Raw genomic sequence first — 23,625 nt, 5'->3', positions numbered from 1 at the left:
AAAATTTTCTAATTCAAATCTAAATAAAGGTTAAGGGTCTTAAATTAGATTTATGATCAATCAAATATAAGATTTCATTCACACATTCTCATGTGTAAAAGTAGGTACTTTTCATCAATCATAGATATATCAAAATATTTTTAAGACACATGCTTTATCATTGGTAATTTTTTTAATATTTTATTTGTCATTTATTTTTATCATACAAAATTAATATATATTTTTGGTTGTAAAAAAAATTATTCATATATTATTATAAAATATTTTATAAAATTATTTTCCTTATTTGTAGAGCTATCAAAATGGGCTATCCAACCTAACTCGACTCGACCCACCATGAGTTGGTGGATTAAATGAATTAGCTCACTTAATTATAATTTTTTTTATGAAAAAAATAACAAATTTTCTAATTCAAATCTAAATAAAGGTTAAGAATCTTAAATTAGATTTATGATCAATCAAACATAAGATTTCATTCACACAAAGATATCACAACCTCCTCAACAAAATTTTTATTAACTTCATAGCAATTCAAATTTGTTTCTAATAAAAATTGAGTTACTAAGTATAGATTTGTAGATTTTTCATGTTGTATAATTATTCTATACAAAAATAATTTCACTCAAGTCTCCATTTCAATATATTAGTAAACTAACCCAACATACCACGGGTTCAACCCGGATGAGCCAGGTTCTTAGTCAGAGCCTAGTTCAAAATTGGTCCATATCGAAATTTCAAAATTTTTTTCAGTCCAACTCGACACAAACCCATGGTAGACCAGATTGACTCACAAGTTCGAACCCATTTTGACAACACTATTTTTTTGTTATTCTAATTTGGAATTTATACAATTAAAATTTTATGTTAAATATTTGACATTAGAAGAACAAAAATCTCATATTATTAATATTAAATATTTAATAATATGATCAATTATGTTTTGTCTTAAAGTATAGCACTATTTAAATTTAGTCTTTTTAACCAAATTTTGTAAAATTTATACGATGCTTCAAACATATTTTTCAATAAACATTAAAGCAAATCAAATGTAATCATGAAGTCAAATAAACCTAACAAAATTTAGCTAAAAGAAATAAATTCACAGATTTTTAAAATTAAAGGACTAAATTAGATCAATTTTAAAAATTAACTATTTTTAATTGAAGTTGAGAAATAAAAACATATTTAACAATTGATAAAATTATGTTTACCAGACAGAGATAACATACAGATAGAGATAACATATAGAGATGGAGATAAGATAAAAAAAATTTATATCCATAAATGATCCTTCCAGCAGTTATAAAAATATTGGTTGGAGGTCAAGAGATTCATATATAACAAAATATTAGGGCACAAAGAACTAATACAAGAGAACATTCAATTAGAAATAATTAACTACTAAGAAGTTTAAAACAATTGTATCGTTTCTAATTTTCCTTTAAAAACTTAGACTATTTTCTATCTACTAAATTTATAATTTTTTAAATATTTTAAATTTGTACTAAATGAATTTATTATATTTCAAACTACAAATCTTAAAACTAAAAACAATGCATGACATTTTCGAAAAGTCTTTTAAACTATCAATCTAATTCTTAAAAAAATTCATATCCAACTTCTTAGATTTCCCTACGAGGGCGAGCTGTTACAAAACAATTAACAACAGAATTCAAAATCAGATTTGCATACAAAACGAACAAATAAAAGTGAAAACTATTCTCATTTGTGCATCTAGCCACCTCACCCATGTTGATCCACGGCACCAAGTTCATCATGGATTGCTTCGCAGAAGGAGTCAATGAAGAGAATATGTCAAGAACCTGATTTTTTTATTTTTCCTTTCCCTAATAAAAGTTGATCAATCATAAATCAAACTCTTCTCATTTATTCGTTCAAGCAACAATACAAAGATTATTTATAAGAACATAATCCTTAAAATACTTTTTTTAGTTGTAACTATATGTACACACCTAAAGTCTTAGAAGTGTTAAGTTCCACGAGAATGACATTCTCTTTTTAGAAAGAAGTCTGGTAGTAATTTTGCAAATGACATTCTCTTAAACATGTTCAATCTCTTAAACAAATTGATCGTGATATAATATCTTTTATGCTAAGAAGATACCCTACGATCATGTTTCTTCGTGCAATTAATCCAAATTTTGATCACACTTGCAATCATAGCTTAAAAAGTCAAAATGTTCTAACCATAAAATGTTTTAAAACAAGTGAAAGAAGACATAGTAGTAAAAACCGTCCTCAATGTACATAAATATTACATTACTCTTTCTAATCAAGAATATTTGAAGATGAAGTCCAACTCCCTAGCACAATCATATGAAAATTCCCTTTTGTCAACAATTTGCATGTAACAATATGTTGAAAGTCAAGGTTCTCATATAATTGATTCAGGTGTTGTGCTACTGATCACATTTATAGTTATTCGTCTTATTTCTCTTACCATTATTTTCCTAAAATTTCGTATTTAAGGTTGTTTCTCAAGGAATTGGTCAAGCTTTTACCATTGTCCTAGATATCCAAGAGAAAATTATCTATAACATACGTTATATGGATACTTTCTCTCTAGTAACCATCATGATGATTGTTTGCCTTTTATTTCCCGTGATAACTAGTCATCATTGGTCCTTTACGATTGGATATTAAAAGTACTCTTTGGACACAATAAAGCAGATCATTAGGTTCTTATGGTGGTAGAATTGTGTTGCTAGAATCTCTTAGCTTAAGGCACTTGTGCAATCATTTTCAAGGATCTTGGATTCCTCATTTTTTTAGCATTAGAGTATCCCAATCAAATGAAGTTATTGCAATTTCTTAAATGAAATATGTCATAGATATACTAAAGAGACATGTGTAATTCGTTATAAACTGTTACATAATTGAATGAACCCAATCAAAAACTTATGACAAAACAAGGTGCGCCTTTCTTTGGCCCTATAAGATATAGAAGACTTGTTAAAAAAACATTTTTATCTTACCATTGCTAGACTTGACTTTTCTTTGGCAGCTGTGTTGTTAGACAGCACACGGAAATTCCTTATAATATGAATATAAAGGGAATATCCAAATATCTAGGTATTGTGATATTGATTGGTTTGGATCTCCTAAGAGGAGATACTCTACTACATGATATTGTGTGTTCCTTGGAAGAAATATTTCCAAGAAAAATAAGAATCAAAATGTAGTTGTACGATCAACTGTTGAAGTTAAATATAGGAAAATAAATTCTCACTTGTGAACTTGTGCATAAAAAAATTCCACCAATAACTAAAATTTTGTGAGATTAATCAACGAAGAAGTATTCGTGATGATCAACCAACATTTCATATTGCTACCAATCTTATATTCTATGAGGGAACCAATTACATAAAAATCGATTGACATTTTATTTGAGAAAAGTTGTTCCAAAAAAATTTGTACTTTGTTGGATGCAATGATCAACTTATAGATGTATTAATAGACTCATAATAATAGACTCATAATAATAGACTTTGTACTGTCATTAATCTAGAGTTTCAATATAAATCCCATAACTTAAGAGATACTTGTTGTACCATAGGATACCCGAGTTCACCAGCAGTCGATCTTTAACATCACAAGTGTTTACAGGTTGATGTCGAACACCTGGTAGTCGATAGTCACTGTCCTTCGTATGTTAATGTCGAGCACTTACAGGTCGATGTCGAGCACCTGGTGATCGACAATCAATGGCATTGGCATACTGATGTCGAGCACCTGGTAATAGACCATGTCGATCACCTGGTGCTCGACAGCCAGTGATGTCTCGACACACAGCGCTTGCACGACGACAAAGCGGTTTAGCATATGCTAACAGATAATTTTGAATATTAGTCAGATACCACAAATCACGGGAATAACTAACCCAGTATGAAACACGATCTAACAGTTACAACTCCCAGGCAGTCAACTTCGGTAACGGACCGAACTTTCAGGTAAACGGTTTATTTTACTGTTTTAAATATACAAAGCACAGGAGAAAAAAGGTACGTTTTTCCCCTAAGAGAAATTAATAGATTCTTATTCTGAAGATTAATCAGATATCCCTATCTTGACTTGAGCGTCGGAGTGCCTTTGCAGGTACCCAGCCCACCTTTTCCCAAAGAACAGAGCGTAGAGAGAGGGAGGAAGCATCGTAACAGGCATTACAAGAAGAAGCAGTCAGTTTTGTTAGGTTTGTATCTCGGTCTCCACATCCCTACTGAAACATTTTGGCGCCCACCGTGGGGCCCAGATTTGCTATCCCAACAACGACCACCGGAGCAATGGAAGACTTCAACACTCGCGAATTGATCAAGCAGCTGCAGGCTCAAATTGAGGCCCAGGCACAAACTATCAGAGAGCAGCAGGAGATCCAGCACAAACAGGCGGAGGAGATGGCGGCGTTAAGGGCACAGCGCCCACCACCGGAGTTGTCTGCGTCGAACAGACAAGATGATAACGAAGTAAGCCATCATGGAGGACCCTCTGATCCCATTGGCGGGGGGAGGAAGGGACCTACTTCCATGCGCCTCACCAGCATGCTTCCGTTCACAGAGGCCATTATGCAAGCAAATATGCCAGATAAACCTCCTCAAGCCCTCGAACGTTACAGTGGTTCCGACGATCCTGACAACCATTTACGTAATTTTATAGATGCCATGGCCTTCTATACTGACAATGACCCGGTGATCTGCAGAGCTTTTTTTTTGTCTCTTAAGGACGAAGCCCTGGAATGGTTCCACACTCTTCCACGGAATTCCGTAGATTGTTTTGCAACAATCGAATCCTTATTCCGAAAGCAGTATGCGGCCAATAAGAAACCGGCGAGGACTGCTGCGGAGCTCGTCAATACCAAACAGGAAAAAGATGAGACCCTGAAAGCCTTCATGCAACGGTACACCGAAAAGGCCCGAAGCGTGAAGGATATCACTCCTACTTTCATCATCAGCAATCTACCGTCCTGCTTGAGGCCGGGGCATTTTGCAGAACAATTATATGCGGACCCTCCAGCATCTATGGAAGAATTGCAATCCACTATTGCAAAGTTCATCCGCATAGAGGACCACCGTAATTCTAGGAAGAAACAACATCTGGATGTCCCCAATCACGAGACAAAGAAACCCGCAAAGCGATCCACCAACAACTACAAGCCAGACCGAACACCCCGGAAGGAGTCAGGGTGGATGTCTAAATACGATCGTTACACGACCCTTAATGCACCAAGGGCGAGGGTGCTTGAAGAGGCCTTGCACGCCGAACTCTTGACCGTGCGGCGAAAGGCTACTCCAAAGAACGCTGACAATAGCAAAGCCTGCCGGTTCCATATGAACCATGGGCACGACACGGAAGAATGCAACATGGTGAAGGACGAACTAGAGCGACTCATCCGTGCAGGCTACCTCCAGAACTACATCAAGGATAGAGTCTCCACTAGAGCCGCCACCCCTCGCCGAAAGGATCCTTCTAGGCGAAGTCCCCAACGATCACCCCCGAGAGATGATCGACACCGCAGGCGATCACGCAGCCCGCCTCGACGGATAGAGAGGGAGCGTTCAGTCCGGGGCCGAATCGACACCATATCTGGCAGTTTCGCCGGAGGGGGAGGGTCATCTTCAGCCAGGAAGCGACATTTGAGACAGTTGAAGTCGGTTCATATGGTCGATCGACAACCTAGGTCGATCCCTGACATCACATTCACAAACGCAGACTTCCATGCACCCGACCCTAATCATGATGATCCCATGGTCATCACTGCTAACATAGCTCGCTATGATGTCAGCAAGATCCTCGTCGATCAGGGGAGTTCAGTCAACATTTTATATTGGTCCACCTTCTAGAAGATGGATCTATCTGAGGACCTCATCGCCTTGTTTAACGAACAAATTGTAGGATTCTCAGGAGAAAGAGTAGACACCAGAGGATACCTTGACCTGCGAACTCGGCTCGGAACAAGTCGGGAGACACCCGAACTTAGAGTTCGATTCCTGTTGGTCGAGGCAAATACATCGTACAACGCCTTGCTAGGACGACCTTGTCTGAATGCATTTGGGGCAATTGTGTCTACCCCCCACCTCGCCATGAAGTTTCCGACAGAACGTGGTACTATTTGTACCGTGAGGGCAGATCAGCGAACAGCCCGACAGTGTTATGTAGCCGGGGTTGGAGAAGAGAAACGCCAGGCCATTCGAGTCGAGGTCGAGAAGTTGATGAACGCCCAGTTCATCAGGGAGTTAACTTACACTACGTGGCTGTCCAACGTAGTCATGGTCAAGAAGTCGAACGGCCAGTGGAGAATGTGTGTCGACTTCACCGATCTCAACAAGGCATGTCCCAAAGATTCGTATCCCCTACCCAGCATTGATCGTCTGGTAGATGGAGCTTCGGGTCATGTTATACTCAGCTTTCTCGATGCCTACTCGAGATACAACCAAATCCCAATGTACGAGCCCGATCAAAGTAAGAAAGCCTTCATTACCGAACGCGCTAATTACTGTTATGAAGTAATGCCGTTCGGATTGAAGAATGCTGGGGCCACTTATCAACGCCTCATGGATAAAGTCTTCCATCATCAAATAGGACGATGCATGGACGTGTATGTCGACGACATAGTTATTCGCAGCAATTCTGTGGAATAACACCTGCAGGATTTAAAGGAAGTTTTTGGCCAACTCCGACGGTACAGCATGCGCCTTAATCCTTCCAAGTGTACTTTCGGTGTCCCGGCAGGTAAGTTCTTAGGCTTCATGCTTACACGTCGAGGCATCGAAGCTAATCCAGACAAGTGCAAAGCTGTACTCGACATGACTGCTCCAACAACTCTAAGGGAGGTCCAACGCCTAGTGGGTCGGCTCACAGCCTTGTCCAGATTCATTCTGAAGTTAGCTGACCACATCAAGCCCATCTTGAAGAATTTGAAAAAGGGCACCACTCGACACTGGGACGATGATTGTGAAACAACATTCAACACTGTCAAACACATTCTCACCAGTCCTCCAATTATGGCTCGACCGGACGATGGGTCCGATTTGCAGCTGTATATCGCAGCATCCCCCCACGCTGTTAGTGCCGCCTTGATACAGGAGGCACCCTCCCTCAAGCTGATATACTTCATCAGCGGCACACTGCAGGGAGCCGAAGAACGATATTCTCGAATTGAGAAAATTGCCCTGGCCCTGCTCACAGCTTCACGACGGCTTCGACCATATTTCCAGAGCCATCAGGTAGTAGTCCGAACCGATCATCCCATAGCCAAGATCCTCCGCAAACCAGACTTGGCAGGACGGATGGTTTCCTGGTCTGTGGAACTGTCAGAGTTCGGACTTCGTTACGAGCCGCGGGGGTCCATCAAAGGTCAACATTTGGCAGACTTTGCAGCTGAGTTAATACCTGCACCGGAAGACTCAACCACAAAGTGGCTCCTCAGTGTGGATGGTTCCTCCGACAAAAGGGGGGGAGGAGCCGGTGTCGTCCTGGAGGGACCGGATGGTTTAGTCATAGAGCAAGCCATCACATTCAAATTTCCAGCTAGCAACAACCAGGCCGAATACGAAGCCTTGATTGCTGGCCTATCCCTGGCCAGAGAGTTCGCGGTCGATCGTTTAGAGTGTCGGATGGACTCAAAATTGGTGGTCGGCCACGTGAACGGAACCTATCAAGTCAAGGATAATCAGCTGTTACGCTATTTCCACAAGGCTCAAACCTTGCTCCAAAATTTCGTCGAGGTTAGCGTCATCCATGTACCCAGGGAGCAAAACGCAAGAGCAGATCTCTTGTCTAAGTTAACCCATTCTAAGGAGCGAGCACAGCTAGCTTCAATCATTAAGATAACGCTCGACCATCCTGTGGTGGAAACCTTCGTCACCAATGTATCAACACCCATAGCAGACTGGCGCCAGAAGATCAAAGATCTTATGGAGAAACAAGACAAAGGAGAGAATATTACTGCGACCGATTCCAAACGCATCGCACGTTTTGTATACATAGGCGACGACCTATACCGTCGCGGCCATAGCACTCCTCTGTTGAAATGCATATCAGAGGAAGAGGCAGACTACGTCTTGCGCGAATTGCATACCGGGATATGCGGACTTCATTCTGGTAAGCGGACACTGAGGGCACGCATTCTTCGCGCAGGATATTACTGGCCCACGCTCGACCAAGATTGTGAGACATTCGTCAAGAAATGTATCTCCTGTCAGGCCCACGGTCACGACATCCATGCACCTCCCGAAGATTTGCACAGTATTATGTCTCCCTGGCCATTCGCTCAGTGGGGCCTCGACATAGTTGGACCATTATCGATCGCCAAAGCGCAAAACAAGTTCCTTCTCGTGGCGGTCGACTATTTCACAAAGTGGATAGAAGCCGAGCCTTTGTCCGTCGTTAGTGCCCAACGAGTGCAGAAATTCATCTGGCGCCTCATTTGTCGGTTCGGCCTCCCTCAGATGATTATTACCGACAACGGCCGCCAATTCATCGAGCGCAAGCTAGAAGATTTCCTTAGCAACTTGGGCATCAAACATGTCACCTCTTCAGTCGAGCATCCTCAAACAAACGGCCAAGCAGAGGCCGCGAACAAAGCCATACTGACAGAGTTAAAAAAGCGACTCGGTGAAGCCAAAGGTTTATGGGTGGAAGAACTACCAGAGGTTTTGTGGGCATACAGGTGCACTCCTCACGGATCTACAGGGGACACGCCATTTAACCTGACTTACGGCACTGATGCCATGCTCCCAGTCAAAGTTGGCGAGCCTTCCTTAAGGCGGAATATCACTGATATGTCACTTAATGAAGAACAGTTGCGGATGAATCTCGACGTCCTTCTTGAGCGTCGAGAGGTCGCCACCATCCGTGCCGAGGCACAGAAGCGAATGCTGTCTCGCCGACACAACACCAAGGTCAAGCCCAGAGCCTTTAAAAGTGGAGATCTCGTATGGCGAAAGCGGGGAGAGGCCAGGAAGAACCGAGCCCACGGCAAGCTTGCAGCCAACTGGGAAGGACCATTTCGAATTATAGAAGACATGTCGAACGGCGCCTATCGCCTACAGCTCCTTGATGGACAACCAGTTCCCAACACATGGAATGCCACTCACCTTAAATACTACTTTAGTTAGCGTTCATTTTCTGTCGATTATTTTTGAAACATTATTCAGACCCGTTTCCATTATGATTACTACTTTCGTTAGAGTACATTTCCTTATGATTATTACTTAGTATCATTTATAACTTCTACCATGTCGAGTCCCAGGGTCATCGTCTCGGGCACTTTTGCACACAAACGAATTGGGATACACTCTCACTGGTAGATGTTCACCCTTGAACACCCAGTCCGCTTGGGATACACTCCCACTGGTAGATGTTCACCCTTGAACACTCAGTCCGCCTGGGATACACTCCCTCTGGTAGATGTTCTCCCTGGAACACCCAATATTCCCCTACTCGACCCTCACTCTCAACGGTCATACACCGCGTTATCAACACACTCGACAATGAAACTCAGCGGTCGTTACGACAAATAAATCGCAAAATCAGCAAAGTTAAACGCTCAACATTCACAAAGTTCAACAAATCCTGCTTCAACATCAAATATTCACAGAGTTCTAAATTTCAAAGTTTCACAGTCAAGCATAAAGTTTATGTTCATATGTACATTCCAATGATAAATCCTAATCTATTACAATGTTAGGAGCGCCATCAGCAGCGTCTCCAACCGCCTCCACGACGACTTCATCTTGCTTGTCGTTGGCAGCCGCCTCTTCATCTTCCTCCGCTTCTAGGAAGGCGTCCTCAGGAATCTCATTCAGAGGTTTCATTTGGCCTTCATGCACATCCTTTTGAATGTCGAACGCCACCCCTTCAGTCGACACCTCGAGCAAATGGCCGACCTGCCTTATAGCCTTCTGAAAGCCCCTAGTATGTTCAATCATTATAGCATCCTTCAGCTCTTCCACTAGCTCTTTACTATCCAGGGCCTCCGCTCGCCAGTCGTCCCTCTCTTTGGCCACTGTCGCCACCACCTTCTTAGCCTGCTCCAAATCGCTCGACATTTGATCACGCTCTTTTCTCAAGGCCAGGCCAGCATCCCGAGAGTCATTCAACAGCACTTCAGCCTCTCTCAAGAGTTGCTCTGAACGCTTCTGCTTTGCATCGCATACCGCATGAACCTCGGTGATTTCTTTCAGCTGCTTCCGTGTCTTCTCTAATTCAACTCGGAGCTTACCTCTGTCAGAAGCATAGGCCAAATGCCAAGCCAACATTTGCGCTCGTGTCGTCATTTCCAACATGGTATCGGCTATTTCTTGCTCACTCATGTTCTCCACAACTTTCTTTTCCGAGCTGTCCATGTTCAGCTCAACCTTGCGACCCATGGTAAAAGCAGGATCCCATACGCCGAGTGGGAGGGGACGCTCTGTCTCCCCAAACCCCTCTTTTCTCTTCTTTGCTGCCTCGCCGCTGGTCCCAACAGCCTTCACTTTTCTCTTCCTTTCCAATTGTTCTTCAACCACCACCGTCTTGTCAGGCGACACCGACAGTACAACGGGAGCCGGCTCAACTGTTTGGGCTGGTGTATGTTGTTGACCACCAGCACGTCCCGCGGATGGCCCTGGGCGGTTACCTTCCGCCCTTTCATTGTCAATAGACTGAAACCAATTTATACCGCTGCCCTTTCTTCCCATTATCTCTGCAAAACAAAGGACAACCCAGCACGGTCAGTCACAACAAAGCAATTTACAAAAATAACAAGCAAAGACACATACCAAACACCCTCGCCTCAGCGTCATCGAACTCAAGGCAGTTTATAAGCTGACGGGAAGAAAAGGGGCGTGGCAACGCAGTCAACACACTCAGAGCCTCTAATTCTTCAATCGTCAGTTTATCTTCAGACCAAGAAGTGAACTTCAAGGGTTCCTGCGTCCAATACAATGGGAACTTGGGGTTCCCTTCACCATTGAAAAAATATCTTTTCCCGACTTCAGTGATCGACACCTTAAAAAAATTTTCCTTGAAACCCCTATACGACTGCAGATATAGCTCTAACAGTGCATTCCCCGGCTCAGAAATCAACGACACCAACCCCTTCTTCGCGACCGGTCGACATCTAAAGAAATATAGAAACAATCCTACGGTGGGCCTAATCGCTAACGCCCGACACATCACAGCAAACGCTTGCACGTACCCCCAACTATTGGGATGCAACTGACTAGGTGCGACATTCAACGTACGCAGCACATCCATTTGGAAGGTTGTGAACGGTAATCTCAAATACAAATCATAGAATGGCGAAGCATAACAGTAGAAAAATTCACTGGAAGCATTCTCCCTACCGTAACACACCCTCTCATCATCCCGACAGGCTATTAACTTAATAAAGGTTTGATACCCTAGGGTCCTCAAAATGCAACTATTCTCAATCCAGTTTGCTATAACTGCCTTACTCCTGAACTGACTTCTAAGTTCTTTCACCTCACGCGCCACCCAGGCGTACTCATCCCCGCTAATCGGAGACATTACACGTCCCTCTGGACCCTCACCACATACATTTCCATACACAAATGCGTCATCACCATAAGGTATGGTGGTAACTTCAGGGCATTCCGCCGTTGAGGACGGCCCCGGCATATCGCCACCGGTCTTATGCCCCTTTTCTTCCATTGCCAGCAGTCAATCAACTAAGATGAAGAAGATTTAAGGGTTACCTGGTAAATTCTGGTAGCAGCGTAAGCGATGATGATGAAGAAGAGATGATTTCGCTCACAGCACACACTGTCAACTTCTATTCTTCCGCAAAAGTGAAAAACCCCTTTTCTGAATCGTGTTGAAGAAGGCAGGGAGTTTAATCGCCAGGCGCCGTTAGATCCTTTTAATCCAACGGCTGCCGATTCGCACCTCTTCGTTTCCCCAAACAAGCGGGAAACCTTAAAAATCGTAATTTCAGTTTAATCATCATGCGCCGTTGGATCCTTTTTAATCCAACGGCTGCCAATTCGCACCTCTTCGTTTCCCCAAAAAAGCAGGAAAACCCTAAAAATCTCAACCCCAAAACGGTGCGTATCATTCCCCTCATCACAACCACTCAGCGTCCTTTAGTAAACTCACAGGCGCAAATTTGCGCTCGTTTCCTAGGACTCGGGGGGCATGTACCATAGGATACCCGAGTTCACCAGTAGTCGACCTTTAACATCACAAGTGTTTACAGGTTGATGTCGAACACCTGGTAGTCGATAGTCACTGTCCTTCGTATGTTAATGTCGAGCACTTACAGGTCGATGTCGAGCACCTGGTGATCGACAATCAATGGCATTGGCATACTGATGTCGAGCACCTGGTAATAGACCATGTCGATCACCTGGTGCTCGACAGCCAGCGATGTCTCGACACACAGCGCTTGCACGACGACAAAGCGGATAATTTTGAATATTAGTCCGATACCACAAATCACGGGAATAACTAACCCAGTATGAAACACGATCTAACAGTCACAACTCCCAGGCAGTCAACTTCGGTAACGGACCGAACTTTCAGGTAAACGGTTTATTTTACTGTTTTAAATATACAAAGCACAGGAGAAAAAAGGTACGTTTTTCCCCTAAGAGAAATTAATAGATTCTTATTCTGAAGATTAATCAGATATCCCTATCTTGACTTGAGCGTCGGAGTGCCTTTGCAGGTACCCAGCCCACCTTTTCCCAAAGAAAAGAGCGTAGAGAGAGGGAGGAAGCATCGTAACAGGCATTACAAGAAGAAGCAGTCAGTTTTGTTAGGTTTGTATCTCGGTCTCCACATCCCTACTGAAACACTTGTGAAAGCTATCTAAAATATATTTTCTCTTTGATTTTGTTCAAGTGTAATAAAAAATGTACAGAGATTTTACTACAAATAATATACACAGCCATTTATAAATACAGAAATTAACACTTGCATCTAGGGGTGAGGAATTCCGCAACTAAGGAAAACAGTTGATTAATGGAACTAACCTTTTTGTTTCTTATCATGGCAGAAGGCGCTTCCACAAGAACACCGAAATGCTTTAATAGGATGATCTGTATCATCAAAATCAATACCATAATCCTGCATATAATATTAATTACGAATAAGGATTGATTATGACAGTAGCGTCTATGCCTTCCCACCGCTAACTAAAAACACAACATAACAATCATTGTTTAATTTGTATATCAAAGCATAAGGATATTATCAAATGAAAGATAGGAAAGAATGTTTACAAATCAATTTAGATTAGACTTTAGATACGGCAAAATATATTTTGAAAGTATTTTTAATTACATTTTTTTAATTAATTTCAATCTCTTCTAATCCTTTATATATATAGATAAAATATTTTTATTACATTTTTTTAACTTTCATATTGTGAATTTACAAAAAAAGAAAAAAAAACCGCACGAATAAAAATGCACGTTTATAATCGGTCCAACCAACTTACCCAAGTCAATTCCTCATACGCACTCACATTTCTATTGGTAAAGAAGGCAAGCTGCACAGAAAGAAAAAAAATAGAAACTTTAATGTGTTACTCAAAATTAAGAAAATGTAAAAGAGAACTATGTGAATATAAACTTAACCAATCATTACATGATAATAATGGTGATCTGGACTCTCTATTTCAACGGGAATGTCTATGAGATTTGCATCATAGCATCTGCGATTACACAAACATTAATAATGGTTCTGACGTCTAGTTTCATCAGTAACCTAAATGAAAAGAAAAGAAAAAATCGGAAACAGAGGAGAATAAAACACTTTAAATGATCAGTAACTCATTTGTATGGATGGTATGAGATTCAATTTTCAATAAAAAGAAACTTTTTTGTTAAAGATATTAATTCAAAATTTTCAACCAAAGAACAGTCAAACTAATAACATCATTAAATAAACATTTTAGACGAAAGCAAGAAGTGGGCAAAAGAAGTTGGTACCAAAATCACCGTATATATAACTATTGGTGTTTGAATATCACTTACCAGGATAAAAAAAAAGAGCATTATAACGAAATTATAGTATTTAATGGAAAATGTTGAATTTCAGAAAGGTTTCAGTTTACATGGTTACCTATGATTGATGAACCTTCCTACGTTTCCATTATATGTTGCATCTAAACATAGTGCCTCCTCATCCTTTAACCCCTTTTCTGAGCCCCAGTCCGCATCAAGAGTTACTGGATATGTATGTCTGTCATTCCCACTCTCGTGCATTATCCTATCGTATAACTCCATATTGGTTAATATCTCTCCAATATATTCACATACAAAAGTTCCTTTTGGCAAATCTTCTAACGTTCTAAGGCCCCATCCTTTACCTTCTCGAGTTAAGAACACCTGAAGAAGAAAAGCTGAGAATATATTCAACAAAATCAAATACAACGATTGTAGCACTGCTAATGATGCAATGAGCCAATTGCAAAGAACAAGTGTCACTTTAGAGGCTTTCTCATGATTTTTATCAATTGGTATAAGTTATTGTATGAGTATTTATAGAATTTCATACCTGCAATTTGCATGCAATACCTCGTTGCACTATCCGATTCCCACAAAGCATGTCACATCCGCATTTCCTCCAACATTCCTTTATAAATTTCCTTACCATATGTCCCTTGCATCGTTCAGGCATGTACTCATTCTTTGACTTCTCCAAAGGGCACTCTTGACAGTACACAAAATGATGATCTTTAGGATCAGTCTTCATAGTCGCGCAAGCAGTTAGAAATTCTTCTTTCAACAAACCTTGAGGAGTGTAAGCAAACTCTCCACCAGTTTCCCGAGCACACGCACATGGTAATGATGAAGAAAGACAGTCCCCTGAACAATCAGAACAGCAACCCTCATCCGAAATCCGGGCCAAAGAAATAGTTACAGTAGCACTTTGATATATTATATTGCATGGTATGTAATTAAATTTTGGCAAGACTTCACCGCCAAATTCATCTATTAACGATATTTTCACCTTTTCTGAACCTTTTGTTATGTCACTGATAAAATTGAAGGCTTTCCTTTCTTCTAGACTAGCGTATTGTGTATCTGAATTGGCTAGGTTGGAATTTGATCCCTTTCGAAGCCCCAGCTTAAGAAAAATGCTACAAAGATCATCCAATAACTTTGCCGTAGAAAATTGAGGGTCAGCAGTTTTGCTTGAGCTAAGGTACTTCTTGTCCATGAACTTCATAACAATAGCCAAATCAGGAATACGGAAGTTTAGTCCTGCCAAGGCTGACTCACAATTCAAAGATAATTTAACTTCTTCAAGATGTGAAGAACTAGCGATTGTAATATTTCCATTATAAGCACGGGTATTATTGATGCAGTCTGGCACAGGATTTTTACTTTGCAAATCCTGATCCTGATTTGACGGAGGTTTAACACAAAGATCTCCTGCAGAAGAAAATCAATAAAAAATTAACTACACATCAATATTTTATCACAAAAAACATAAAGTGAAAACAAAAACATTATAAAGTGAAAACAACAAATAAAAACTCACATATAAGAGTTTATTAGCATCTATCTTAACAAGGTTTCTTTGAGTCTATCATATCACTCATTTTCAGACACAACTCTATTCTCTCACATGATGTTTTGATCATGAGAGTGGTACATTAGAGATTTAGCACCGACTAAAATAGAGAAAAATTATAACGATAGGCAAGCGTTAAGTTCATCTTATAAGATTGGATTTGGATAAATTAAATTGAAAGGCCGAAATTTGTAATATTGAAATAACACGATGTTTGTTCCTATCTTCAATTTTGGTACCGTTGGAGCCATTGCAGATGAGATAATGTCTATTGTCTATTTTGGTGTTAGTGACCTTTGAGCTGATTTTGTCTTAAGAGACACTTCATTAAGTGATCTCAACTTTTAAACGATGTAGACTTCTGAATTTGAACATATTGGAACAAACTTTGAAGAGACCTTTACAAGCTATAAACAAAATCCTTCAATATTTGAAGACAAGTCCAAGGAGATTATTGTTCAAGAGGAATGAAAAATTAAAAATAGAAGTGTATACTTATGCAAATTATGCAAGTTCTATCATAGATAACAAATCCACTAAGGATATTGCATGTTCTTGGATGGAAATTTGGTGACTTGGCGAAGTAAGAAACAAAATGTTATTGCAAGGTCTAGTGCAAAGGATGAATTCCAAGTTATATCACAAGGGATGTGTGAATTGTTATGGCTAAGAATTATTCTAAAAGATCTTAAAGCGGCCTGTGAAGAACTTATGATACTTTATTGTGATAGTAAGTCAACTATTAACATTGTTCACAATCCAATTCAGCATGATAGGACCAAAGCCACAAAGATAGATTGACCCTTTATTAAAGAGAAACTAGATAGTGACCTTATCACTATTTCTTACATCCCATATGGGCCTCGGTTAGCATATTTGTTTACAAAATGTTCTTCCCACTAAACGATTTCATGATCTCATATGCAAGTTGCGAATGATAGATGTTGTAATTAGAGAAAATATCTATTGAATCTTCTTAATTAGAGAAAATATCTATAGAATCTTCCTAATTAGAGAAAATATTTGTAGGATTTCCAGATTATTTTTCAGTACATTGACTATGAAAATATATATTCATGCTAACTATGTAGGTTCCATTACTAAAAGAAAATATATTTCTCGTATTGTGTGTTTGTTGGAGATAGTCTGATAACGTGGAGGAGCAAAAAGCAAGATAGAGTATCTTGTTCTAGTGAAGAAGCTGAACTTCGAGCTCTTGCTCAAGGAATGTGTGAAGGACTCCGGATGAAAATCATTTTGGATGACCTTAAAGTCAAGGTGGACAACCTTGTGCAACTACACTATGAGAATAAGTACGCCATGAGAATTGCCCATAATTCATTACAACATGACAGGATGAAACACATTGAGATTGACAGAAATTTCATCAAAGATAATCTAGAAAGAGGCCTTGTGATTACAACTCATGTTGCTACAAAACTTTAGATAGCAAATATTTTTACAGAAGGGCTCCCTCCTGGTAACTTTCAAGATCTTGTAGGCAAGTTGAGAATGATTGATATTCATTTACCAACTTAAGGGGGAGTGATGTAATTAGAGAAAATATTTATAGAATCTTCTTAATTAGAGAAAATATCTATAGAGTCTTCCTAATTAGAAAAAATATTTGTAGGATCTTCTAGATTATTTTTCAATATATTGTTTCCTTATTTCCCTTTTTTTAGAAGATTAAATTGCTACAAATAGAGATAAGGAGAATGTAATTGATATGAATGAAAATAATAAATTCATTCTCTTTTTCAATAGATATCCAATCACTAGCTTAAGGGGAATTGTTATTAGTAGTGTTGGAAGTCTCACATCGACTTGAGATAAGGTCAATTTAGAGTATACAAGTAGATGCAAACCTCACCTTACAAGCTGGTTTTGTAGGGTTTAATTAGGCTTAACGTCCATTTTCTCAAATGGTACGAGGATCAACAACCTTTTAGTTCCAATGCCACTGTAGCTTGCACAAGTAAATCTTTTGTGGTCTGACTCAATATTCTTCTCTTGGTCCTTGGGTTCTCGACTTAGGAGCCACATATCACATTTCTGGTAACATATCTTTTTTTTTTCTCTTTATCCACTTTGGATAATTTACCTTCTCTTACAAAATGGTTGATGGATCTAGGGTTTTAGCTTGTGTATTGGGAATTTTAAAAAAATTTCCTATTTTATCTATTTGATAATGTTCTTTTTGACCCTGGATCTCCTTTTAACTAATTATCCATTAGTCGTCTAACTCATACTCTTGATTGTGTTATTTCTTTTACCAAAAACTTTGTTTGTTTACAAGATCAGAGTTTCAAATAGGTGATTGGCACCGAATGTGAGTCTCTAACCTTTATCATCTTCATCATTTTCATGCTCAGTTAGGTCATTCCAATCTTACTAACTTGCAACATATTGTTCCTAACTTATCTAAGTTATCCAACTTGGAGTGTGAGTCATGTTAATTAGGCAAGTATAGTAGTAGTTCCTTTCCTCGTAGTGTCCCACAATATGTTTCATCCCCATTTGTCTTAGTTCACTCTGTCATATGGGACCTAGTCGTGTTAAGTCTAATTTAAGTTTTCAATATTTTGTTACTTTTATTGATGATTATTTCAGGTGTACTTGGTTGTTTTTAATGAAAAATCACTATGAATTATTTTATATATTTCAATCTTTTTTTGATGAAATTAAAACTCAATTTGGTGTTTCTATTCGAACTTTGTAATGGTCGTGAATATCATTTCCATTCTTTTAAACAATTTATAGTTTCTTATGGTAGTCTCCATCAAACTTCTTGTACTTATACACCTCAACAAAATGGAGTGGTGGAGTGCAAAAATAACATCCTATTGAAACAACTTATACCCTTTTAACATGGCAAGGTTCCTCAATAGTTTTGGAGTAATGTTACTCTTACTGCAAGTTATCTCATCAATCACATGCCCTCCATTATAGATAATAAAATACCTCATTCTATTTTAGGTTCTCATGATCCTCTTCATCTCTTACTTCTAAAAGGTTTTGTGGGGTTGAGTTAGACTTAAAGTCCACCTTTTAACATGATATCAAAATCAAGATTTAGAGCTTATCCTAACGAAATGTATTATCTGTTGGGCATATTGTTCCATCTGCTATTGCACCGCTATTAGACCACCCATTAATATTTAGTCTCATACTTGAGATGTATATACCTTGACGTGAAGGGGTGTGTTGGAAGTCTTGCATCAAATAGAGATAAGGTCAGTGTAGAATATATAAGTGGATACAACCCTCACCTTCCAAACCAATTTTATGGGATTGAGTTAAAGCTTAATATCTACTTCTTAACAAGTAGAATAATAAATGCATTACAAGAAGTTGTTAGAAGATTCTAGAAGTCTCTTTTGTACTTATTAATTTAGGGTTAGAGTTTTCTATATATTGAGGTTGATGTACAATTTCAAATTAAACAATTGAAAAAGAATTTTCTATCTTTCATATTAATCATTTCAAGTATAGGAAAGGTATAATCATAATGATGATGATAATAAAAATAATAATAATCACCAAAAATAGTAATGCCAATGATAAAAGTAGTGTCAAATGTTTTGGCATCAACAATAAAAAACAAGCATGGAATGTATTGGCAGAAACAATAGTTGTTATGGTATAACATCTATTACAATTTTGTTATGGTATAGTGGTAGTTGCTACAATGATAATGAAGGTGACTACAACCGTAACCCTAATGAAAACAATGGTTGTCAACAAAAGGATAATAATAAGGATGGTAACAAATGATAATGATTATAATGAAAATGTAATATTGTAAATGCAAAATGAAGATACACTATCTTATCATATTGCCTCCTAACTCAACTCTTCCCTCAGAGAAAGAAATACACTAAAACTGGGACAACAAAAAGATATATGGTTTATATATTACCCAATTGATTGCAATTTTTATCTAACTCGACACGCACATGTTGACTCATTATGGGTAAAGCAAGAAAAGTGTCAATATAACCCAGCTAACTTTTTAGTGAGCCAAATATTTGACTCACCACCAGATGGTGGAACTAACTTAAGGAAATTTTGCTTTACCAATTTATTTTATATATGTACTACAACACAATCAAAGTGAATGACTCCACTCATCTATTTATAAATGTACAATCAAAGAGGTCACTTATTTTACCAAATATTAGTATAAATATAGTAGTAAAAAAAATGTAGATATTGTAGGATAAGCAAATAAATTAAGCATCCAATTATTCAAACATTGGTAAACAATAATGTATTTAAAAATATCAAATTCTTCACCTCAATAATTAGAAATAATTAATTATAAAATATTGATAAAAAATGATTAAAAAGTAAATAACTGATGTTGATAAGTTTCGTGTCAAACTCCCTCGTATTTATTTGTTATCAAGTGAGTCTGGTTAAATTTAACCAATATTTGAAAAAATTAATTTTTTTCTATCCCAACCGATTAGTGATCCGAGTTAACATACACTTTGAACCCATTTTCACACTTCTGTATAATTGAATATATTGACCATCACACTAACTCGTAAAGTCCTTGTATCCAAATTCTCAAAAAACAAAAACACCTAAGTTAATTTTAAGTTAAAGACAAAATTCTATTATCTTAAATTAACAAAAATTCACATCAGAAAATTGATTCCAATAAATCATGAATATTGTGAACTAAAATCTTACAAATGACTAAAACTGTATTGTTAGAGAAAATATTAGTAAATATATATATATATATATATATATATATATAAATATATAAAACAACGGAGTCAATCAAATTCTTAAAAAGAAACTTTTAAAAAAATAAATCGACTACAAGAAACATTCATTTCCAATTTCAAATTCCACTTTTCACAAAAAAGATAAGAACAAATTCATTTGTAAAAGTATTCTTTTATTATTTTTAATTTTTAGTTAATTTATTTATAAACTAAGCTTCTCGTATAAAACAGATAATATTTTTCATATTTTTTTCTGATAAACCCATCCAAACATCAACCATGGGTACCCACACTTCGCTAAGCTGTAATCCCAAAAATAAATCGATGCTAGTATATTATAATCTAAAAAGAAGAAATTATTGCAAGATAAAGTAGGCAGGATTACCATTATGATTCGTCGAAGTAAGTAATTTGGGTTTTTTAGCCCTTCTCTTCACAGGGTTCATCTCGATCTGGCCACGGTGCCGTGCAGATGATGCTTTCTCAGGTCTGTCCTTAGCTGATCCACGAGGTAAATTAGAGATCTTTTTGGCCTCACTCATGGTTGAATGTAATGCTTGTGAACTGGTTTGGGGCCTATCGTCTTCCGTGAATGTTTGAGATGGCTTAACGTTTTTCTGTTCAAAGATCTTTGATAAAGCACGGTCATCACCATCTACCAAGAACGGTTTCCCTGTTGATTTTTGGCCATGACCACTGGCATTAGGTTTTCTCTCACCTTCAACAACCTTTTCGAAGAAGACGACAAAGGCATTAACTTTTAAATTATACAAGAAAAAAAAAAAGCAATGCCTGTATTTTTTGAATTTTGTTATTTTAGGCTCTTAAGTGGATTTTCAGTAAGATATTTAACAACGAAATATCTTACTTTCCTATTGATTGATGATATAATAATTCACGTATTTCAAATCTACTTTTTGTAATCGCCAAATATAAAGTTATAGTTAAATCACACCAATGTACGTGTTAGATAACAACTAATATTACGCTGACATAAATATTCAATACTAATGCTTAACATAAATTTCCACAATTAAAAATAAAAACTAAAATGTGTATTTAAAAAGAAAAAAAGAAATGAAGTTAGAGGAAACCTTCTCTTTCTCAAAATCAAAGTACGCATCTACAAGTGTCCGATAATTGTCATCTTCAATTAGTTCCCAATTTCCTTCATAAACTCTTAACAGCTTTATCAACACTGGCTTCACCTCCTCCTTAGAAATTCCCAAGGCCATCATAAAGCTAAAGGCCCTCTCAGCTCCAGCATTAGGAGCCATAAGGCTCCAACAAATAAGCCACCCAAATCAAAACACTACCGAAGCTACCTATCAGCTTGAATTTTATATGACCAAATATTAATCTTCTTCCTGTACAGGTTCAGAGAATAAAAAACAATGTCAGAGGTCAATTATATTGCAATAGATATCTACAGTAAACAACGAAAAGATTTCTGGAGAAAACTATCTCCAACCTTACATGTAAATCTAACAATTATATATATATATATATATATATATATATATATATATATATATATATATATATATTATATATATCTTACTTTACTAGTATAAAATTATTAAAATAACTGTTACAAATATGATAACTCAAGAAAAACTAGAGATTTCTAACATTAAAAATTTAGAACTTAGAAAATTAAAATCTAAAACAAACACACAGGAAAATGAAAACAAAAGGATAAGTTAATATAAAATAAGCTAACATAACATTCACAAAATAACATTATATTTTCGACTCAAACTAAACAAAACACTTAAACAAGTAAGATATCTAGACTCAAAATCCAGATACATGTGTTATTGTCAAGCTATGACAAGTTGTACAACCTATAATAAAAATTTAGTTTGTTAAAACGCTATTTGTTAATGGTATCGATCCCAAACTAGGACCTCCTATTATTCTCACCACATGACACCCGTATCCACTTGAGAATAAATGATCATTAGAGTGTTAAGATAATTCCAAGACTAAGCTCCTAAAATAATACATAGACTATATGTCACCAACATGGAATCTCTCCACGAGAGTTATGAAACCATACATATTAATATTCAATATTTCATTTCATGAAGCATCATGCATACCATCATATTCATCCACCATAAATCATAAATATTCATTTTCTTATGAGATAATCGATTAATCCCGAGAGTTTTAAGTAAAAACAGCAATACCTACTGAAATAATTGATTATCAAGTCTGATAATCAATTATCTCAAAATACCTACTACAATAATCTATTATTAGATCTAATAATCGATTATTCCATAGAGTTATGCATCAAATAAGCAAATATGACTAAAATAATTAATTATCAGATCTGGTAATCGATTATTCATGTTAGTTTTTTTTTTACAACAACATGATTTTTCTAACTTGGTTACCCCCAATACTCATCCAAATGATCAAAATGGCATCCTAGACACTAGAATTGATCCAAAAACAAATCTAAAATCTAAAATAAATACCAATTTGGTGATTTGGTCAAGAATTAAGGTTCAACCAATCAACATACAACTCACAACTCATATATCAGAGTTCAAATGCTTTAAACCAAAATTTTAAAATATTAAATGGCATCTAGGAAAACACCAAACAACACTTTTACTCTTATTTCACTACTTTCGATTCTAAAATAGATTTGTACCTCTTAGGACTCCAAAACTGCAACATTCAAAATTCAAGCAAATACCAATTCATAATCATTCACAACAACATTCATCAATAATCCAATTTCATTCATCAAACACATTTTTTACTAAATAATTATCTAAAATGATAACATATTCAACCAAACATCATTATCACAATCTACCAAACATAATTTCATACTTCTTGACACAAATTAAAACAAATACTAGCTTTCCTTACCTCTTTGAAGACTAACGATTCTATAAAACTCTCATTCAGCTACCACATGTCAAATAATACTAATAGCACCTACAAACAACAAAAACATGATCAAGATACACCATTAAAATCATTCCAATTTGATACGTTGTAGTTGAATTTGGGGTTAAAGTAACCATGAGTCATTTCCCAACGAATACGAGATTGCTTTTCAATATTTGATTCTTATGAAGGCTCTGAAAGGTTAGTAAATACTATGCAATGCTTAAAAATAAGAATGAAAATATATCTTAATGAATTTAATGTTGAAGAATGTTGTGAGTTAAATAGAATAACAAATGAGAAACTTAGAAACAATAATAATAAAATAGGCTAATAACATTATTTTTCCAAGATAGATCCATCATCAGTTATCCACATATTATTGCTCAATCGATTATTGTTCAGGTTTCAAATTAATTAAAGTACA

The 23,625-nt window shown here is 37.2% G+C and overlaps 2 protein-coding genes across 2 annotated transcripts; both read right to left on the bottom strand.

Moving 5' to 3' along the window:
- Nucleotides 1-1,563: 1,563 nt before the first annotated feature.
- Nucleotides 1,564-21,577, bottom strand: SUVR4 (SET-domain containing protein lysine methyltransferase family protein). Its single transcript, XM_088114856.1, has 8 exons — nt 21,380-21,577; nt 20,671-21,013; nt 14,521-15,401; nt 14,086-14,351; nt 13,609-13,675; nt 13,460-13,510; nt 12,993-13,086; nt 1,564-1,847 (listed from the first exon to the last, which is right to left on the bottom strand). The coding sequence occupies exons 1-8, from the start codon at nt 21,560-21,562 to the stop codon at nt 1,816-1,818; spliced, it is 1,917 nt and encodes a 638-aa protein (XP_087970982.1). The 5' UTR covers nt 21,563-21,577; the 3' UTR covers nt 1,564-1,815.
- On the bottom strand, nt 9,684-10,708 carry LOC148198762 (uncharacterized). The gene has a single exon (XM_088114857.1). The coding sequence runs from the start codon at nt 10,692-10,694 to the stop codon at nt 9,684-9,686; it is 1,011 nt and encodes a 336-aa protein (XP_087970983.1). The 5' UTR covers nt 10,695-10,708.
- Nucleotides 21,578-23,625: the final 2,048 nt, after the last annotated feature.

The sequence above is a fragment of the Vigna umbellata genome, chromosome 5 (assembly GCF_029865625.1).
Source record: "Vigna umbellata cultivar VRB3 chromosome 5, Vumbellata_1.0, whole genome shotgun sequence".
In the NCBI taxonomy this organism is placed as follows: Eukaryota; Viridiplantae; Streptophyta; class Magnoliopsida; order Fabales; family Fabaceae; genus Vigna; species Vigna umbellata.
The sequence above is the reverse complement of the archived record's forward strand: the minus strand, read 5'-3'. Positions and strand labels throughout refer to the sequence as shown.